Below are 22,734 nucleotides of genomic sequence, written 5' to 3' on the forward strand. Positions count from 1 at the left end.
TATTCAGCAAGATGGGCTTAAAGAAATGTACACACACAGATCCACTGTACCTTCCTGGGTCCTGTGTCACCAGGGCTGGACATGCGGGACACCACATATGACAGGAAGGACTGAGCTGTGGTCCCGCTCACTGTGCACTGAGTAGCCGTCGCCTAAGCTTTGGAAAATAAAGCCTGACCAAGGTGATGGTGCTCACCAGTGTCCCCACAGCCAGCTAGGTGTCCCCACACCGCCAGGTGTGACTCGGCACAGACACCCAGCATCTCCCTCGTGGCTTCAGTTCCCTGCCATCGGCACCCCTGCCTCACAGACCTCTCCACCAGTTATTTACCAGACTTCCTACGCCCCGTCCTCCCCCGGCCCTGCTGGGGCGGCAGCAGCGGGGGCCGGGCTGCCCCTCAGCTCCAGCGCCGCCACGCTGCTCCCTGTGCCCGCGGGGGAGGCGAAGGCGGCCCGGTCCGAGGCGGCAGCGGGGGCTCGGCAGCCGCGGGATGCCGCTCCCGGCGCCGCCCCCTCAGGCCCTCGGCCAGCGGCGCGGTGAGAGCGACGGCCCGCAGGGCTCGGCCGCGCCCGGGAAGTGCCCGTGCTCGGTGCAAGTCCTCAGGGAAGGCAATTCCCAACCCACCCCACAGCCACAGCTACCCCAGCCCTGCGGCCACCACCGGGACTGGCGACTCGGCCTCACACAGCCATTGCCTTCAGCCACGGGCAGGCCGCTGGGCACGGGACATGGCTGTTTTAACTTGCCTTTAGCATGCCAGCCACTCCCAAACTTACCTCTACGGGAGGGAAACTCTGAGCTCTATCTGTGTCGTATTTCAGTTCACATTTTTACAACCATTGTGCATTTCAGTCAGTCCACCTTTCGTGTGGTCTCTCGTTCCCCCCGCCCCGCCAGGAGATCACAGACCACACCAGCAGCGCCGCTCCCGGCCTCCACAGCACTAGAGAAAGGCCTGCTCCTCACGGGGTGCTTGGGTTCCCCCTCTCCGCAAGGGGAGGAACAAATCCCCTTCCACTCCAGACAGGCAGAACAAAACCCCCTGCACTAGTCACAAAAAGGCACATTTTGCCTTCCTTTATTACCTATCAGCCAAAACAGGAAAAGAGTAGCACAGTCGGTTCCTGTGCAGATCCACTCTCCTCTCTAGGCTTTACCAAGTGTTTCAGATGTCGCTTTTTCAGCTCAGCCCTGGGTGAGTCAGCTACAACCCTCCAAATGCACGTCTTTGGAAACCATCCTCATGGGATGCACAGAGATGTGGAACAAGAAATACTGTGAGGTTTTATTGCCTGATGTTATACAGTCTGTTAACCTTTAGTTCAAAGAACTTAAGTACTTCAAGTGATATGCTGAACACATTCACACTTTGCCAAAAGGGAGAGTCTGCTGAAGGAAAAAGCTTAATAAGCAAATATTAAGATGCTCTCCAAGGAGCAACTTCAATTGCCACCTTTTTTCTTTTCTTTTTTAAAGGAATGATCCCCTGAATTCTGACAAAAAAGAAAAAAATCCAAAACCCTTCATACATTCAGGCAGCTAGGTATGAACATTTTGGAATACAAGACAAAAATTAAAAAGGGTGCCAGTTCCCACAACAACAATTTCTGAAATATTCCCTCTCCTTCACATCCCTATACAGCACTGTACCTCCTTGCCATAAAGAGAAGGTAGTTACAGTAGCCACATAATTTCACAACAATTTCAGGAGCATACAGACTAAAAATTAAGTATGAGAATGAATACTTCCTTTCATACCATAAATTTGTTTCCCAGTCCATCAGAAAGCCATGTTAAAAAAATTTAAATAAATAAAAAGAACAAAACAACACAAAATCCCCAAAACAAAACAACCAAACACCTCCCCACCCCCCCAACCCAAAAAAAACCCAGGGCTGTTACTTCCAAATTATTTTAATGTCAAGGAAAAGATTCACATAGTTCTTGGTTGTCCTGAACAGCTTTTTTCAACCCTTGCAGAAGAGAACTATGGAAAATGAGTGCTAAGGCACCATTCTGCTCCCACAAATGATACAGTTCCTTCCTCCCTCCCCTGCCAATGTAGATTCTTACTTTTTACCCAAACACTTCTTCCAAAACCTCATGTAGCAACTGCTAAGCATCACCACTATGCAGAAAACTATGCCACAGAAGATAACCCTTGAGGTAAGCAAGGAATCCTGTTTTACTTACCACTCTTCTACATTATCAGTGTATTGATAGAACATTTACTTCAAAAGAATTATGATTTGATACACTTTCACCCCATGGTTCTCAATTCTTATCTGATCTTGACGTATAAGGAGTATTTATTTTAGCTGCTTATTTTGCCAAAACCAAGTTGACTTAGATACTGAAATTTATGTAACATTCATTTAATTTACGTATCATTATGATGTATCGGTATCTTACCATACTTCTCTAAAATCAAGGCATTTAACTGAATATATTTATGAATAAAAAAACACTGAACATTTTTGGAGTAACAGACAAAAATAAGTTGTTATTTACAAGTAATATATATAATAAACTACTACCATTATATGCCTTTTATACACTGTAACTGCAGTCAATTTTTGCATTGTTTAAAAAAAATTTCCTTAAACAGAAATTGTTCAGAATTATGTTTGTCCATACATGTGTATGAGAAAGACAATAGCTTTTCACATTTCTAAAATTATCAGTGTAATTTACATTTCCCCCCCCAATATCAAGTGAAGATTTAAAAATGGTGCAAACTGGAACACTAAGACAAGTAGCTATGAATGCCGAAATACAATCAATTTGGAACATAAGAGTGTTTTAAACTACCAGTCTGTGAGAAAAATCCCTAATATTTGGCATGATCATCTCACCACCCACCCCCAAAATGTCAAAGCTAATTGACTTACTTTTAAAGTAACCATGATTATTGCATATCAGATCTTTGGAGAAGCAGAGCTTTAACCAAAAATACTTTTAATGTAGTTGAAATATAGACATACTTAGGGAAGAAAGAAAAGTAGAACACGTAATAAGTAATGTTATCAAATCAATCCAGTTAATTTGTTCTGTCCTTGCTTTGAGTAACCCCCCATACCTCAGACAATCCAGTTGAGTCAATGGGTACTTCAGCAAGTGCAAGAGCAACAATCCAGTTTTATGTAACCAAGTCTTCATTCTGCAGAAGTCCTTAAGATTCTTGGTCCTTAACTTATATCGTTTAAGTGCTGACAGGTAAATTAACACATACTCCAAACTGGTAACAGGGAAAACATTTACCTTTTTTTAAACCAGGATATACAAAAGACAATTTGCATAGTTACAATTCAAGCACAAAGTCACTGTAAATAAGTACAAAAGCATTTATAAATTTACTAAATTTGCTGCTGTTTGTGCCAGCCAAATTACATAGGTATGAATGTAAACTCAAAGGGATTGAGGAGAACAGTCAGTGTTTTTGCTTAAAAAATATGTAGAGAATGCTTTTTAAAGGTTTTAAAAAATATTTTCTGCAGCAGGAACAAACAGTTCAAACCCCAAAGAAAGCCATCCAAAATGCCCAAATTCCTCCTATACAGCAGAGAAAGTTTGTTCATAGGTTTCAAACCTACATACAAGACGAGGCACTATTTACGCTATTTCAGAATGTGTCCATAATCCTAACATTTCAGTTCAACCCAAAACTTCCAAACCACTCTTTGCTTCTAAGTTCCTAGGAAAACCCATCTTCAGAAGGTGGTGCATAAGAAAATCCAACAAATGCATCATCTGCCTCTAGGACACTGGCATTAACAATGCTGTAGTCAGAAGAAACACAAACTGAGTATGGGACCATTTCTTCTGTGAACACTGCATCAAAATTCCCAATATCATCAGGTCCAACCTAGGAAACAGAAGGATCTGTCAGTCATCAAATTAATACAGTGTTTTAAACTTGTGCCTATCCTTCAGATTCCAAATTTAACTCTTAAGGCTGTCTATTTTGTTGTTATATTCTATTTAAGTAAAAGAAATTTAAGGAAGCACAAGCTTTACAAGGCTAGGATTTTTTCATTTAGGTTAGATTTCACCAAATCCTATTTTCTGAATGATCTGATAAACTTAAAAAATATGAAAAGTCTCTCTTAGTGAGATTAGCTCAGTTACTTAGAGCATGGTGTTAGGAACACCAAGTTTATGGGTTCAGTCCCCATATGGAGCATTCAGTTAAAATCTGGACTTGACGATCCTTGTGGGTCCCTTTCAACTCAGAATATTCTGTGATCTGAGATGCAATCACTAACACCATTGCCGACCCCCAGGCACCTACCACATTAGGATTAAATGGTGGTGGAATCTTCTTCTGAAGAAGATCAGTCCAGCTGAGAGATTCAAAGAATGGGTGCTTCTGAATTTCAAGCTGCAGCGAACAAAGATTTTAGATAATTCATAATTCCATCCTATGCACTGTAGTAAACATTACTTCATATTACATGCACATAGGGAAGTTCTTATGTGCATGTCCTTATCAGTTTGTTTATTCACAATTTACTTCACAATAAAAGTTGTAGTCGGAAAAAACAGCAATTACAAATTTGTAAGACTGCCTCTGTAAACAGTTTTCCTTCCAAGATCATACTTTCTGCTTTTAAACTCTAAAATCAACAACCTTGAAGTCTACCACAGAGCAAGAATTTTTTTTCTGTTAGTATGTGTTCCTGTCTTAAAGTTTTGTTAGTTTTTGTAAAGCACATCTCTGTCTGAGAAGTAGCTGCCTCAACAACTCTGCAATATACTTAATACTTAAGAAGCAGCAAACAGCTATCCTAAATCCTTTCATATTGCTCAGTTACAAGGTCCAATTACATAAGGACTGCAAAACAAAGACTACAAAGATCCCACCACTAATGGATAGAGTACATACTCTAGATCCTTCTTCATCACACAGTTCTGAAGACACCAGAAATTTTCTCACATCAACTTTCTGCCAACAAAGGTTTTGTTGCTTTACCAGGAAAATGTCTGCCATGATTTTAAGGCTAAAAAAAAGCTGCTGTTTGCAGCTGAAAACTTTACCTGAAAACTGGTTTCCAAATCATTAGTATTACCACATGACAGTCTTTTCTTTTGATTATTTCCCAGTTTCACTATGAACAGTGAAACCTACTTCTGTGCACCTTAGTGAGTGTTTTTCCTTTGCTGGCCAGTACAGCAGCAACCAAGCTCAAAATACTCCAATCATTGCTCTTACCCCCAGCAACTTCCAGTGATAGACCCCACTGGCGCCTTTACTGAAGAAATAAAAAGGAGGAAAATAGAGACAGATGCAGCAATGCAATTTCTATCTCCAACTATTAATCCCGTGCTGTGCACATTAATTTGGTGAGTCCCTTTAAATGAAATAGGGTTTGGTAAACATTGCTTACAAAGTCTTCCCTTGCTCCAAGTCTGCTTTGCCGATCTTTCTCCAAAAGTTCTTCCAGGATAGACCAGGCTGTAAGACTGATTCCTGGGCGCAAAACCAGGGGTTTATGAAGAATATTATCGTACATCTCAGCAACATCACGGCAGTAAAAAGGAGGCTAAAAAAATACAAGTTCTACATGAATTTGAAGCCACATGCAATGTTGTTTTGTATGTTAAGTATGATCAGTAAATGATTCTGTAAGACATACAAGCTCCTAGCAGTGAAGCAGAAATCTCCTTTTTATGCACTGCTAACTTGTAATTCAGTCATGGCCACTGCCAGAACTTTACACTTGTTAACTTCCCACTAACTGCCTCCTTTACTCCTAATGTGTTCTCACACTCCTAAGTAGCCATAGATGCCATCCAGCTTCAAAGCTCCCACTGAACTTGCCTGAAAAGAACCTGAGAACGGGAAAACAAATCCATCTCCCTATTTAAAGTCCTAAGGGAGGAGACAACTTGAGAAAACTAGAACAGATTATTAATGGAGTAATTACATATGACTAGAAACATAGCAAGATTCCTTTGTTCTAATGCTGTCAAAAGCTAGGAGAAAACCTGGGATACGTAAATAAAATAAATGCCTTTTAATTTTATTTATTCCAGTATTTGACAAAATTTTACTTATAAGCTGTTTGGTTTTTTTTATTGTCTATTATCACTGTTGATTCAATTTACTCTCAGTCCCTCAAAGTGATGACTACTGATTTTGCTGATGACTACTGATTCTGCTGATGTCTACGATTTTGCTTTTCCATGAACTGTCAGACACCAAGAGGCAAAGTAAAATCCAAAAGAGAAAAATAAGTGCTGTGTTAAGTACAAAACAATTTGTTAATCTGCTTAAATGGAGTATTCCAATATTAGGAACAAGTTAGCATCTCTAACAACACACAAAGGTTACTTCAAATAAAAAGGGAGAGGAGAAGAAAGCAACCTTTACATATAAGGTACATACCAGTCCATAAAGCATTTCATAAAGAACTGCACCAAGGCACCACCAGTCTACTGTGTTGTCATAGGGCTGCTTTTTAATGACTTCTGGTGCAAGATACTAAAATGAATAAAAAAAAAAAAAAGTAGTTTAGAGAATTAGGCTACCATGGATAAAACCTAGGGTGTAGTCACTTCACAGTGACTACACTTCCAAGAAAAGTTGCTTCATAACAATCAAGTGTTTCAGCTAAATACTACATCTCACTCATTTTTCACTGCCTTCAAAAGTCTTTCCTGTAATTTAAAGTATGTTTATCAAATTACCAAAATTTCCAATTCTCTGTTCAGTGAATCCATCATACATGTTCAAGCCTTCCACATTCTAAGTTTTCCAGTGTAGTTTTCCCAGTAAAAAGACAACAGAGTTCAATAACTCAGTCAGCAAGTTCAAAGTTTCATGAACATGCAATAATTTCCTGAGGCACAGATATTAATTCCCTATAAACCTACTAAGAATCAATGGCAGGATATGGTAAGTAGATTCATATTGACAAATCTGTAGAAGCTGTTATACCCAGCTGTTAGGAGACATGGGAGAAAACAGTACTTGAAAAGGGCTGGAGAAACTCAGTACGGAAGAGATGAGGCATGGCCATGTGGGTAGCAAGCAGTGTACACTGTATTAATAAGAACAAAGAACAGATCTGTAGGGAGTGTGTCTTTAGTTTGGTTTCAGCTTGTTAAAAGAATGCAAACCGCCCAGCAGTACAAAACACAATATTTGACCTTCCAGTTACACAAACAGTAATAATAGTCAACAGTCATTTATTACTGATAAAAAAACCCCATGAAAGTTGTCAACATACTTCTGGGGTCCCACAGAAAGTTGCAGTGGTATCAGAAGTTGCAATCCCTTCTTTACAAAGTCCAAAGTCTGTCAACACAACATGACCCTGTTTAATAAAGAGTGATATGTTAAAAAGAGAACATGCTCAACATGTGAATACACAGAAGTGTCAATTTTGAGAGAGAACACAGAAGACAGAAATAATCTTGCATACTTACTAGTGAATCTAGGAGAATGTTTTCTGGTTTTAAATCCCTAATAAAAAAGAAATTGTAAAAGTAAATCAAAACAGCAGTCAAAAGTGCTTCAGAGGCAAGGGGTTTTATTATTCTTCAGCTGAAAGCTTGAAGTTTTGGTGAAATTGTTATGTTCAGGTTTCTGGTAAGATGATTTCTTGTAGAGTTTTTTGTTTGGTATTTTTTCCCATTTTGAATTTCTTCAGGACAAGAATACATTTCAGAAACTTACCTGTACACTATATTTATGGAGTGTAAGTAGCCCAGTGCACTGGCTATTTCAGCAGCATAAAATCTGGCTCTGTGCTCAGGAAAGGAACGTTCTCTTTGTAAGTGAAAGAACAGCTGTAAATATGCAAATAGGAAATAAGAATATTACACAGACAAAACAAATCAGGTTAATAACACATAATTTTACAGTGAAGAGTAATTTATTTTGTTGTCTGCTTTTGTTTTTGGTTTTTTTTTTAAGATGAAACAGATTCAATGAAAGAGAATTCAATGAAATACAATTGGTTTTACTGCATGACTTAGTCATTACTTTACACTCTTCCCTGCTTCTCTTTTGTAGCTCAGATGTATAGGTAACTTAAACACATTCCCTTAAAATCAGGACTAGTCAAAAGGAACTAGAGTAAATCACTAAGCTGTGAACAGAAGTTGGCAAGACTCAATCATGCAGGATTGCCTCCAAGCAGAATATAACCTGGTGTCAAATAAGTCATCTTTCAGTTCTGTAAATGCTTATATTCAAAGATTTGCATAATTATTTATAGAACTGTATTCTGAAATAATCTAGATGTAGATCACTGTGTGAGATGTATATTCCAAGCTGATCCATCAGTTCTACTAGAGAATTGTCTGTCTGCAAATAATTCGAGCACATACAAAAATCTAGACAAAGATTAAATCATAAACACACAGATACAATTACACTGCACATTCAACTTGTAAAGATTTTAAGAAAAATTAAGTTTTCTGCTTTCTGCCTTCAAACTTCAAGAAAAATAAAAATCCACCCCAGCTTTCTATTCAAATTTGAAAGCTGTTTTGAACTGTACTTTATTTTGCCTGAAACAATACAAAACTAAAGTCTGGCCACAATTCAGAGTAGAGCAAACCAGGATTTTGCTAATACAGTCTAAGCAAGGTGACAATGCATTCGATGAGAGAAATGCAAATCTTGTCCCAACTCTGACACAATATAATAAATTCAGCTGTCAGTTTCCTTTCTTCCCCTTCTGAAGTATCAACATCTCAGTTAATATAGAGGAATGCAAGAGGAAGACAGTGTTACATGGTGAAAAATGTAATCATAAGATTAATTTGTAATAAAGGTAAATTTATGTAACTGTAAAATACAGTATTTGTATCTGACAAGCATTAATAAATTTGGATTGAAGTTGCCAGTAAGAACAGGAACAGGGTCCAAATAGCTGCAGAAGTCTCCAGCAAAAGCAGGTAGTAACAGGATTTTCAAAATTGGGAGACTGCTGATCACAGCCCATTGTAAAGGATCATTTTGCTCCTCCCACCTAGAATTAGCAGAATAGAGAGACTGAAAAGCAAACAGAACCACCACATACCTCTCCTCCATTAACAAAATCCAAGACAAAGTAAAGCTTTTCTGTTGTTTGGAATGAGTAATGTAATCCAACCAAAAATGGATGTTTCACATTTTTCAAAAGCACATTACGTTCAGCCATAATATGTTTTTGCTGCAAGAAGTAAGAGATCAATAAGTAAACAGGAATGATTTTGTAATTAAGGGAAAAAACAAGGGAGGTGGGTGGAAAAAAGACTGTTTCTCTTAACCTCTTTCCTGTTGAGAACAATTTTTTTCTGCAACACTTTGACAGCATAGTATTTTCCATCCAGTTTTCGTTTTGCAAGAAGAACCTGTGAAATTCAAAAAAAGGAAGAAATGTGATTGTTGCAGTTCGCATACTATTAGTAATATTTTATCATTTCAGCATAATTGGAAAGTGTTCATGCAATTTTTTCACAATACAGTTTCTTTGCTTCTAATACATTCAATCAACAATGTAACTGCCAATAGAGAGAGCTTACAGTTCAGTAAAAACTTATCCTGGCAGTGGTATCATGAAAGACTGAATTGTAACTTTTGGGGCATAAATTTTAAAGATAACTGAATGAAAATTGACAACACAAAAAGTAACTTGGAAATGGAGATTTCAAGAGGGATTCTCTTTGGCATTTGTGTAAAATATCAATAGTTAATTCACTTTTCAATGTGTTGTTGCTCACACTGCTCCATAGTATCAGAGGTTTCACAAAATAGTCCATGACAACAAGAGGAAAAGGACGATTTGTACTCCAGCTGCTGCATAAGCATAGGGGTACCTCCCTTCCTCCCCGGGGGAAACAGAGGATCCCAACTGCTCTTAATGAGAAAGGGAAAATCTCCTTTTTATTAGTCCTAACAAGTGGCTGAGGCAGCCAACAGCTGCACCAGGGAAAAAATGGCAGAGCCACAAAGCAGCAGCAACAGGGGTCCAACAGAACAGTTTATGGGCCACCCTAGAGCAACACCACTTCTGGAACCTCTGGCCAAGTCTCCAGTCACTGTGCATGAGAAACCAGCGAGCATCCTTGTACCACCATAAGACACAGGAATAAAAGCTCACCTTGCCAAAGCTGCCTTTCCCAATAACTTTCAGGAAATCAAAGTCTGTTGGTTTAGCACTGAAAGATATTTAGGAAGGAGACAGGTCATCTGGGTAGAAATTATAAGCCTTATAGCTGTACAGCAGTGTAGTGTAGCACAACGGCCCGTAAGCACTCTCCTTTTTTTTGTTCCACCCAGCACTGCTTCTGCAGACCTGTCCTCAGACACAACAACTCCTCTTCATTTTGCAATTCCATTTTCCTCTAGGGGAAGTGTTCAAGTTGTATCCTCTGAGTTCACTTTATTTACTGAGTTTAAACTTATGATGTAAAGGAGAAGCATAACCATTCTTTCATTCTCCATGGTCTAGCTACTTGTAATTTTTAAGTCTCTATTTCCCCATGATGTCTCCTGGAGCTTACTTCCAGAGGTCCAAATGGATTCTAAACTTACATGAGGAAAGAAAGGACCAAATTTGTTATCTATTCCCTTTTATTTTTTCCTTTTTTCCCTCCATCCAATCCTCCCTTGTTTTAAATTTCAGTAAGAGGAGGGAGGTCTTAACACCTGCCTCTTCTTGGTGTTTGTATAAATTCACTCTCAGTTTTTCCATTTCCCACATCACCACTCCTTTCAGTTTTTCCCAGGATTCCCTTACTCTTTCCTGAATACAATTCTGTCAGCAAAACAATTATCCGTGTTTTCAAACTGCAAAACAAGTTACATCACCATACACCTCTCTATTTATTGCCCCTGAAGGGAAGGACTCTTGTATTTCATTTCTTACTGCAATCTATTAACCACTTCCTCCTGCTAGCCCAGAACAAATCTGTGAGGAAAGCAAAACCAAATTAGCAGTCATCTCCTTGAGGAGAAAAGCAGATTCACGCAGAACTGAGAACAGAAACTCTGCAGAAGACACAGAAGAGAGACACAAGTTACCACTGCAGTAACTGTAGCACCAACAAGGCAAGTTGCTCCTCTGGCATGCAGTAAACCAAACTTGTTTTCAGAAGCTATGGGACCACTCCCAAGGTCATTCTAACTTTTCAGGTTTTAAAATTAATTTTAATCCCATTTAATTAAGTTTTAGATTTACATTAAATTGGATTACATAAAATTCAATTTAATTGAAACCTACTGAGGATTTCCAGATGGTCCCAGGTTGATATTCTGTGAGGTAGAGTTTAACTGTTGGGAGAAACAAAGAGGTTTACTTGTAATACCTTTTCTTCTCTCTTATCTTTCAACCAATGCTAATTTTAAAATACTCTACTAATCTGCTCAATCCATACTTTTACACTTGTTACACTAGAATTTTAAAGAGATCTAACATCTAGATTGGGAACTGAAATACCCGGCCATCATCACCTTGTCACAAATTTTTTGTACACACATCCTGTTCAAGGATGAAGGTAATAAAATATCCGTGTTCATTCAGAGAGGAAAAGATCAGAAATAAAAATTGAAGATTATTTCAATAAACAACTTGTTCCTCATTCAGAACTTAACCCTTTCTGTACTTGCTTCATGAACATATTTTCTACCTTTTCATTCCAAATTCTCCAAGTTCTTATTAATACAATAATTCTAAACCCTCTTTATGTAAGAGTAATTAATGAAAGACACAGTGCTTTTAAAAACATGGAAATGAACATTCTTCCAATCCCAAGAAAAACATTACCAACCTTTTCTATCCTGACATTAAAGGTTAAATAATTCAATTCCTGGAATTCCATGAATCCTACTGGTACACACCCAGGCAGAATTTGTAAATTACAGGGAGCAGAGGAAACCACTGTCATTTATGTGATTTTCTCCATTTTGTTTCTGATTTAGAAAAGCAGTATTAGTACTCTCATTGTGGTTCTGGAATTTATCAGAGAAGAATAAACTGCACTCAAATATAAGTTACCTAGGGACAGGCTGCCAGGCAGCACAAACCCGTACTCCTGAAGTGGAAAATGGCCTGACAGCGGCACAGGATGCCACTACTCACTGAAATGAGCCAGTGGTACTGGACAGCTTTGAAAGAGCTACTATAAAAAATACTTTTTTTTATTGAAAGCTTTTTTTTTTTTGTTCCTTATTGTTTGGCTTCATCATTACAGTAACCATAAGGTGAATTTTCCACCAAAAATATGGGGTCCAGGCCATTATGCAGTAGCTCTCCTTCTGGAATTTGTTGTGGTATGACACATCATTAATTTTCCACAGACAGTTTATATCATTCCCCATTGCTTAAAATACCTTTCAAAGGAGGAGGAAACTGGTATTTTAAACTAGTGACTTTGGAAATGAATCTTCCAGAACACACTAAATCTCCCATGGATCAGACACAAACTGAAACAACTCTTACATCTTTAACAGGGGCTGAATAAGAAGAGAAGCATTAATATCACATCTTTATGCCAAGTAATAACAGAGAAGACATAGAAGAATAGAGAAGCTTAAATATGGCACTTCTGCCTTCCTAGAAATACTCCTTTTTTTCAAACAGCACTGCTTCTGGAGGCTGTAAACTAATTATCACAGAATCCATCCAGCTATATAGTGGCTTCTTTGATGAAAGAAACTTCAGACCTCACACAGTGTTATATGTGGAATGAAATCAAATCCATCCTTGCTCCTAAGTGACTTTTAGAAAGACTGCATTTTTTCCCCTGAGAGAATTCTGCTTCTCCCCATCTTTAAAAAAGAAGAACACACAGGCAAACAAAAAGACAATTAAACATTCAATCTCCCCTGCTCCTTGCCAGATGTTCTTAGCAAGAGCCTTTAAACAGACTGCAGAATCTCTGACAGCAAAGCTATGACTAAAGTCGTGTTTCTTTAACCCATATAGCAAGGGGGGAATAAGCAAGACAAAGCCAGCAATCACTTTTACTCCTCCCTGCAGTTCACATCTGACAGAAAAACAGCTTACAGCCCACAGTGGAACTGAGTTGTTTAAAAGAACAGGAAGGGGATTTATTGCAAAACCTAGTAGTAGTTTTCAGTAAATAATATACCTAAGAAGATTGTCCTCAAGTACCTAAAATTTATAAGACTATTCTACTTCTCTTTTATTACCTTCCGACTGCTCCTTTCATCTTCATCTTCAGATGGATCCGACTGGTGCTTTGGGTTGTCCATCTGAAGAAATGCTCTTACATCTGGGCTAGAAACACAGTTAACTTTATTAGCACACCAATAATCTGCATGATTTTCAGCCAGAAACACAGGGCATAGAATTGAACAGCAGCATACAGAGGAGTTACTCATAACAAACTTTTATATTTAAGTTCTGGTAATTAAGGACTGTGTACAAGCAATACTTTCTTTTAAAACAACATAATTCAACTGCCAAGTGTGTTATACAGCACAAACCTTTTCACTTGCAAAAACCTTAGTAAAAGATATGTATGTGAAGACTTCAGAAGGAAACACTGCAGAACCGCATTCAAAGATAATTTTCAGAAGAAAACATGAGTTCTAATTGGCCAGCAGCCACCCTTCCAAAAAACTGAAGAGTTGAAATTTTTGTTTTCTAAAATTAATTGAATTGTCCAATGCAATAGGGAATGAAATACATCATCTGTATCCTAAGGAAAGACACATGTTCCAAGAGATACACAGCAGTAACGTTCCTCTTCTCATTTGCTTTAAAGCAGAAGATGGTGATCTTGTATTCAGAATTCTTTCTGACTGGCCACTGTCAAAACAGGGTTAAGAAATGCTTCCAGTCAGCTGCAGGACACAAATGCTTCAGGAATTAGTGACAGGCTTCCCACAGTACCTAAGCAGATGTATTTTATATTCAGCAGCTTTCAAGCTCTGTCTTGATGGGGCTGGGTGAACAAGGACTGAGAGGAAGTAAGAGAATTCTAAGAACATTAATTTCTTCTTCCAGGAAGACAGGCTTGTCCAACAGATCAAAATAATGTAACATCTTTCTGAACCACAGCACAGTGCAAGTAAAGAATCATGTAATACAACTAAGGAAAAGTTAATTCCTAAAAAAATGGGTATTGTGTGTAGCCTGTATAAACCACTTCAAGAGATTATTTGAATCTTTCAAGCTCCTTCAGTTCACTAAAATGCAACCTTCTTACCGAGGAAGAAATCTTACCTACATTTGAGAGACAAAGTTGTTTGAGAAGGACTCAGGGCAGTCACTGATACGAAACTCCACATGAGTCATTCAGTACAAGAAAAGCACTATCTTACTATGCAACTGCTCTTTTAGTCCCTAGAATATATAAAATAGGGTAGATTTATGTAAGAAACAGATGTACTCACTATTTTCAATACATTCACCTTCCCCATCTCTGATCAGTGAGGAACAGGAGTAAGAGATGAGCTGTTTCAGACACTTCCCCAGCTCCTGTAATTTCCTGTCTGTGCTACTGAACCTACCTCATATCCTAGGCTATGAGGTTCCCAGTCTTCATCACTTACATTCTGTATACCTATGTCCTATTTGAAACATGTTTCAGTTACCTTTCAGGTTTAAAGCACAGCAACGAGACTGTTCACATAATTTTCCACCATCATTTCAGTTTAATACTTCCTATTTCATATAAACTCCAAATTCTGATCTACTTCTTGTCCTGTATCCTGAGGCCAGGAAGACAAAAATCACAGTGGTTTGAACATTGTGGTAATACTGGGTCTTGATGCAACAATTTAAGTTTCAGAATGTTTTGATATCATAAAATCAAGAATAAAAAGTTAAGGTTAATGCTTTTCACTAGACAGAACAACAGAAACAGACCTTGCTTACCTTTCAGCATTAATTATTCTGGACAACTGGCTGATTAAACAGAGCATGTTGTAATACCTCTCAAATAGTTACTATAGTAACTTTGTTCATGACTGAATGCACAGCAGGAAAAACATAAAAGTATCAATTCACAGGAAAAGGCTGCTGTACAGTTGCAGGTATTCCATAATGTTCACAATCCACAATAGCCAGAACCACAACTGGTTGATTTCACACTGTTTACATTTGCAATTCTAAAAACACTGCAAAGAACTACTGATTAAAAATAAAAAGTTTAGTATACCAATTTCTTAGGCAAGATTGCAGCATGCTAGGCAAAATGCTACACAGATTGATAGGACTTCTATGCTATATTAGCTCACATGGATTAAATCAATGTAATTTAGGATACATAGAAATGACTCCTAAAATAACCTCACCTATGAAATTAAAAGGATTGAGAAAACCATTTCAAAAGGGATACTTCAATATACATTGTACGTACACTACCAGCAAAAGTTGGTTTTGTCTGGATTTTTATGATTGACAGAATAAATTTGTTTTACGGATTATCTCTGAAATACACAAAAGGGTGTCAAGCTCTGCTTAAATACAGTTGCTTATGTAATACTTATTCTGCATAAGTCTTCCTGCAAAAACAATGTCATACTGCACAAGAAATGTTGGACACACAGAAACATGAGCAAACCCAAGAAGTCACACAGATTTTAAAGCAAAATGTTAGAATTAATAGCCAGTGACAGTAACTTAACATTTAAAACACATTTTATTTAAATAACGGTGCCCAGCTCCTCCCTCTCCTCGTCACATTTTCTTAAAAAGTAAACCACTGATACACTTCTTACAGAAAACAAAGGTTCAAAAAGCCCTAATACAGTAAAGCACAATAACATGTTGAAAAAGGACAATACTATAATGCAAGGTTTGCTTTCCCCAGCATGGACTGCAAGATCCTACAATTCAGGGGTTTCCCATTCACTTTTATATTAATCAGATCATGAAATCAGAAAAAAATTGTGATTGATTTTCTTCTAAGAAACACATTCAAACCCTGCTGATAACTCATTTCCACACAGGTTGCAGAGTATTGTCATCTTTGAGTTCTTCAAGAGTTATGCAAATGTTCTCATTCTCATTAAGGAGCTACTTTGGACTATTTAAAAATAACTGCATTACATCTTTAATGCATCCTCTATGATACCTGTTTTTCAAACAGGTTTTCTTTGGACATGTTCTGATAGACAGCAATTAAAGGCATTAATACTTCAGTGAAGGCCTACATTTGAGGGGGCGAGCAGCCCACTTTCAGGAGCTGTGTAGTGTTTTAGGGAGGCTCACAGTGCTCACTAGGAACAAACTCCCAGCTCCTATTAACATCAGTCAGCAAGGGGGACACATCATCAGATCTCTATCCCTACCTTTTCTTGGAACACCTGCATTCTACCCATGAGAGAAAGCTGTCTATCACAGTATGCTTGCTGAGGAAATGCAGGTTGAAGCTGGTCCACTTAATTCCCAATATGGACTAAGCCAGTCATCTCACCCTGTATTCCACCTGACAGTGACTGCAGAAAAATCCTTATCAACAGTCATGTGGTCTAAGCACTCCAATACACCTTAGGTTCTTCTTGGATTTTTTAATTGAACAAAAAGGTTTGGCTTTGATACAATATTCAAGAAATGCGCCAGACCGAAGAAAGAAAGTCCACTGATGGAATGTAAATATTACCATCTTGGGCACACTGAATCTGATATTTGTGCTTTTCACTTCAGATGTTCAGGTGCCTTCCCACTGAGAAATGAGAACACCTTGAATCATCCTTAAGCTTTTAATGAAACAATTTTCCTAAGCAGGACTTAAAATATATTATATGAGGATACTGGTTTTAATGTTTAAAAGATGCTGAGGTGCAGGTGGATTTCCTAATGGTTCTGTGAGAATGCACAACCCACTAAGTCTTCCTTGTACATCACTAACTACTTAAGTTATTTGACCTAGTACCAAATTTAATTAGCACATTAAAGCAAAACAAAGAAAACAAGGATGGACTATCTGTGAAGACTCAGTCATCACATACCCCCTGAGTAGCTTCTATCAGATTTTATGAAAAATCCCAAGCACCAAGATCAAAGATTTGGTATTTCTTCTATAACAACATTCAGTAGCCCACAGAAAAGGTGATAGATTACACAATTATTAATATAATTTGCTGCAACGCAACACTGCAAAAAAGTAAATGCCAATTTCAGAAAAACAGTCACCTTGCAGAGATTGAAAGAGAAACAATACAGAAATTACTATAAAATTAAATGCTTTTGCACTAAACTCTGGATTAAAGGCTTTTTCTCCCTCTTAATTCACTATTTCTTTAAGGGTGAGGTGGAAGAGAACAGTACAAGACAAATTTTGGGGTAGTTTTTATTGTAAAACTCTGTTTAATAAGTTTATTACTGAACACACTTTCATCAGCACCAAACACTATCAGACCTATGTCTTAACCCTGGTTTAAGTCAGTTTAATGGATCAGGCAAGCTAAGTGCCATACTATAGAACACTGATTCTTGTACAGTTACGTTCAAGAATAAAACAATTTGAAAAGCTCACAAAAATTTAAGGAGGCAGGTAGATTTGAGGTTTGATGCTTTTTTTTTTTTTTTTAGGACACCATTCTGTGCTTCTATAACAAAAAAGCACTATTTTACCTTTGGAGAACAAATATAGTATGTTTTGAAGCAAAAATATTTGGTAATTGGATATACTGACAACCAGAGGAGGAGATTAGCCTAAATAAACCAGTATCCTTTCCCAATGAAACAAAACAGATTGGTTTTCAGTAATTTGTTAAATTAAAATGCTTTCTATTACTTCCCAAAGAACAGTACCCTCATAGTATTTGTTCTGGTGGAAAGGTATCCTTCCATAAGGACTTTGTTACTCATTTTTTTCCACTAATCAAAAGAAGTATATATAAAATGCTCCTTTTTTTTTTTTTATCTAGAAAGGAAACACATTTCAGGTTGACAGGACATTAAATAGTTCATTTGCTGTGAAAGAAGAAAATGTGACTGCATGCTGTGAACTGCAGTGATATTCTGTTACTTTTTTCCTGTGGGAAATGGGCAATTTCACAGGTTGTACAAATAGGCTAATTAAACAAAGCATATGTATTAAAGACATTTACTCAACACTAAAGCCAAGCATAGAGCTTTACCATTTTACCAGTTCAAGCAACATAGAAGACTGCATGGATTTAGCCGAAACTGATTACAGCTTTCAACTGAAAGAAGGTGCCAGTTTGCCCCAAAATGAGTTCATACACAAAGTGCTGTTCTCCAGATTTAACTGGAGCTTTATCCTAAAACCACCTCCCATTCACCACTGGTGGAGGTGAACACTCCTGCAGTTCTTCTGCTGGGAACACCTTAGGCACAATTTTATTCATCATTTCCTTTAGGCTTGGTTATCCCAAACCATCTCACCAAGCTAATTAAGCCACGTGGTTACTGTGCTTTAAACACATTCTGGAGCACACATGAACTGCTCTTAGAAAAAAGGATGCAGACAGTCACTGACTGCCAGCAACAAAGCAGCAAGTGACAGCTGGGCCCTCAAACAGTACAGCCACTGGCAAAACAAACACCTGCCCTACAGCAACAGTTTACAGTGGAATCTGCACACCTGGAATTAAGATCAGTTAATTGACTGCAAATTGATTTGTAGGTTGGTTTTCAGGAAACAAAAAAACTTTTTGTACTCTTCAGTCTGCAGATTTTTCTTCAAAAAATTTTCTTCAAAATATAAAGTTTGTTTTTTTTATACTGAAGAGCTCTGAACAGGTAAAATACACTTTATGGTTAAATAACTAATTTTCAATTTTGTATTTAATACATCTTTTCATCTCATGTCTTTTCAACAGCCCTTATAAAACAGAAATGAAACTACTTACTGGTTGCATAGCTCTGGCTGTCTAACTAAATTTTGAATGAATTCATTCAGTCCTGCTCTTCTCTGTTTAATAAAATCTGAAAAAAATAGATTTATTAGAATCATCAGTCAGCTTGTGAAAAAGACTTATTTTCTTATTCAGGTTTTTTAGGATTTAAAACAGCAATTAAAAGGAAACTGGCCCATGACTGATTTAGAACAGGATTGGTTCTACATATGAAAACTACAAGCTTGAAACATTGAGCTGAAAGAAGAAATTTCAGTTTTTTCTGCAACACTACTTAAAAACCTTGAAAGCCAGGTGGATTAGAAGTGCCACCTTGTGCTTCAAGAACAGTGTTTAACCATAGCAGACTAACCTGCGCAATCTTCGTTGCACGGGTGAGCCCTTCGGCATCTGATTCCACAGGAATGAAAACCCCAAGAACCCACAGGCAAAACCTGACATCAGTTGAGCAAGTCAAGTTTTTACATGAACAGTCCCACCAAGCAGCATATTTCCAAAATATATGTATGGCAGGGGGGAAATTGCACAATTCATCCTGCCAGCAGGCACCCAGACAGAGCCATCAAAGATAACAGAATGAAATGCTTTCCTTTAGATTTTGGACATCAGCTCCAACATTAAAAAAAAGGTAATCTTCAGAATCCCTTCCCTTATCTAAAGCTTAAGACACGTAACTGTTCCGTAGCAACATGGAAAGATACACAACGGATTTAGAATAGAAAGCGAGTTCTAACATAAAGTGTAAAATGGAATAATCTTATCTTTCATTACTCATATCGACAATAATTTGTATGGAAAAAGAATGTTTAACTCATGCACTTACTTTTAAGGCATTCCAATGATTGTTATATCCAGATTATTGACAATTATTAAAATTGTAAATTAAAATTTATGTTTTAATTAACAACTGTATTTAAAATATTAAGAAAAATGTCCATATTGTTCGAGGGATATAATCCCTGACCCTTCCCTAAGGTATTTAATAATCCCAAATTACTGACATCTAACAAAAAAGTACATTTGCATACAGATATGATGTTAAGGGAGCGAACAACATCAGCAGTTTCAGGGTGGCAGATGTACAGTGTCATCAGTCACTGTAAGCTACAGGACTCTCCATGCGTGAAGATAAAACACCTGTAACATCTGACATTTTCAGGTTCTGTGTTCTGACTGGTTTCTGTTCCATTTTTTCAAGTTAAAACAAGATTAATTTTAAAATAACCTATGTACCAATAAAATTGGAGCATTTAAATGGCGATTTAAATGACAGTATTTTTGGTAGATTTGGGTAAAGGGATATAAAGATCTCACTCTGCTGCATTTCAATGCAGTAGTACAATGCTGCATACCCATGGATGGATTACAGAAATAAAATACCTTTTCGATATTTGTAAAATATGTTAACTTGTTTCAGGAGCCAGCAGAAACATTACATCAAAGCTTCAATAAACCAGTGTTAAGAAAAAGAATTATTTACATAAGCATCATGGCTCCATCTCCACCCTGCCTCCCAGCAAGAAACATCTTGAGAACTATTTAGTTTCTCATGCTTCAATGATTTCAGCGTAGTTCACGGAAATTTAAAACAAGTTTGAGGACTTTGTTTTACATATATAATTTAAATAAAGTTTTAGTTGAGGTTTTTTCCCTCCATTAAAACTCCAGTTTCCTAAATTTGGCTTGAAGAAATCCACCTGCATATTTGCCTGAACAGCAAACCAGACTGCATGGCATTCTCTGGTCTTCAGCCAGCTCTAAAAATCCCAAGGTCAGAGAAAAGGAACCAGAATTAAACAAGAAATCCCTGTAGACAAAATACACGTAGAACTTCTGGCAATCATTTACATCTTTATCAGAAGAGAACATCAGAGCTTGAATACTTGTGTTTGATTACTCTAATAAAAAATAAAATGGAATTTCACATCAGGATCCAGATAATTAACTGCAACTGCCAAAAATTAGGTTCATTTGTCGAAACTTTAAAAACCCAAACCTAGAGTAGAACCTTAGAGTTCAACAGCTTTGGATCCATTTGCTCCTCAGAAAAGGAGAATATTAAATGACTGAAACAGGTGTAGGAGATGAAACTACAAACAGTCTGACCACATCAGCAAGCCAGGGAAGGTTGTGAGGAGTCAAAAAGCATCAGGAATAGCCTGAAGTAAAAATGGCTTGAATGAATAGTACAAACACACAGAGCAATGGCCTGGCCTTCCTATTTGCCTTTTTAGTTATTCACCTGTGGTGCCACCCAGGTTACTTCAAGGCACTTTACAAGTGACTTTCATTAGTATTTTGCTGTGTACAGAGCAAGCTAAACGGGGACCTATCACTGGTAACTGGAGCACAACACGTTCACATTGCACATGCTTCCTGTTGTTGTTCCACTTACAGAAGAAGTCCATTTTCACCTAAACTGTACAAGGAAGCACATTTAGATACAGAGAGTTCAAAAGTCCTCAAAGATAATTCCTTGAGTTATTTAATTTCTCAGAGGAGGTGGTGGGGGAAGTCACACAAAGAAAGTTTAAAATGGACTACGCGTAAGGCTTAGGAAGAGTCTGGGGTTTGGCTTTTGCTTTTATAGGAGGGAGATCACACCTGACAGTTCAGAATCAGAATCAGAACACAGGAGGGCTGGGAGGAGCTATAGCCTTCAGTGCAAGAGAGGCACTGGGCGACCAAGCAATGCTTTGTTCACTGTCACAAGGTAAAACACCTACCCACACTAGTTCCTGCTCTTGACTGAAGCATGACTAAACTTTGCTTTAGTCACTGTTTTGAGGACCGTTGCAAAACTCATCTAAGATAGCTTCTTGTAGGCTGGAATAGATCAATTTTCATATAAAGAAACTGACAAAATGAATAACAAGATGATGACATACCAGGATCAAAATTATCTCCAAATATTCTTTTAGCTGGAATCTTCAGGTTCATGGTGGGAAATTGCTTCTTTAGCTGAAAACAAAACACATAAAATTGGATTGTGCTTAGACATTAAAGTACCTAGAAATAATTGCATTTTGTTTGTTTTCTGAAGAAGAGTTTGAACACCTGATTATTAGTAATTCTGCTCCACTGTGCCATTTCCTCTTCTTATACACACGGGGGAAAAAAACAAACTCAGAACAATCTGTACTCAGCTTGTTTGCAATAGACATACCATTTTAAATTCAAAGGCCATCACATCTTCATCTTACGGACTACTAGAGCTAGAGTGCTAAATTATTTGCCCCAGGTGAACAAAACAAATTTCAGTGTTGTTCTTATTTTCCTTTTTCTTCCTTCCTCCATCAAGCCTCTATCTCTTTTGGGATTTTTTTTTTCTCTTACTTGCTTGCCTGCTTGCACAGGGCTGTATGCATGTGGTTTAGGATGGGCTGGGGATACAGGCATCTGGGTTTTGTCCAAATTACAAAGCTTTAGAAATCACATGTGGTCTACCCCTACGACAAAACTGCAAAAAGATGAACAGTTTATTTTAGGATCCTTCACTTGATAATTCAATTATTATTATACTTGACAAACTGACCAGAAGATAGTATACAACAACAACAAATTATATATTAAAAAAAAATCCCCAAACCTGACACTAATCATGCTTTGACATTTACTTCACCTTCAAGTGCTCCACAAAAGCAATCTTACTCTCATACACTTTTATAGAGTAGTTTTCAAATACAGTAGCTGGCAATTCCTCCTCCCTTAGCAACACCAGTATTTCTTTCAGTTAGCAGCACAAGTTCTTTTTGGTGTATATATTGTATGAATTACACTGAAGAGAAACTGGACTAAACGTCTCCTGGTTATGCTTCCCCAGGACCTCACCTCTGGCCATGTTAAAGAGACCAGGGCTGAACAAACTTCAGCACAGCAAGGCCAACCCAAATGGCAAGAGAACATGGCAAAGGAACAAGACCACCAACTCTCCCTC

At 37.8% G+C, this 22,734-nt stretch overlaps 1 protein-coding gene across 5 annotated transcripts in view; it reads right to left on the reverse strand.

The window, feature by feature from the left end:
* Positions 1-1,899: 1,899 nt before the first annotated feature.
* The window catches only part of SGK3 (serum/glucocorticoid regulated kinase family member 3), a 56,023-nt gene continuing 35,188 nt past the window's right edge, over positions 1,900-22,734 (reverse strand). For all 5 annotated transcript variants that reach the window (XM_014256027.2, XM_014256033.2, XM_014256029.2 and 2 more), the window contains 14 exons: positions 21,686-21,758; positions 18,792-18,867; positions 13,152-13,239; positions 11,221-11,270; positions 10,099-10,156; positions 9,266-9,349; positions 9,037-9,168; positions 7,683-7,795; positions 7,433-7,469; positions 7,234-7,320; positions 6,390-6,485; positions 5,389-5,544; positions 4,293-4,382; positions 1,900-3,866 (listed from right to left, as the gene is read on the reverse strand). In XM_014256027.2, the coding sequence (XP_014111502.2) occupies positions 3,696-3,866; positions 4,293-4,382; positions 5,389-5,544; positions 6,390-6,485; positions 7,234-7,320; positions 7,433-7,469; positions 7,683-7,795; positions 9,037-9,168; positions 9,266-9,349; positions 10,099-10,156; positions 11,221-11,270; positions 13,152-13,239; positions 18,792-18,867; positions 21,686-21,758 (1,311 nt within the window). In that variant the 3' untranslated portion in view covers positions 1,900-3,695. The remainder of the gene's footprint in view (positions 3,867-4,292; positions 4,383-5,388; positions 5,545-6,389; positions 6,486-7,233; positions 7,321-7,432; positions 7,470-7,682; positions 7,796-9,036; positions 9,169-9,265; positions 9,350-10,098; positions 10,157-11,220; positions 11,271-13,151; positions 13,240-18,791; positions 18,868-21,685; positions 21,759-22,734) is intronic.

Source organism: Pseudopodoces humilis, chromosome 1 (assembly GCF_049639895.1).
Source record: "Pseudopodoces humilis isolate 2021_Gansu_Grassland_sample_001 chromosome 1, ASM4963989v1, whole genome shotgun sequence".
Taxonomy (NCBI): Eukaryota; Metazoa; Chordata; class Aves; order Passeriformes; family Paridae; genus Pseudopodoces; species Pseudopodoces humilis.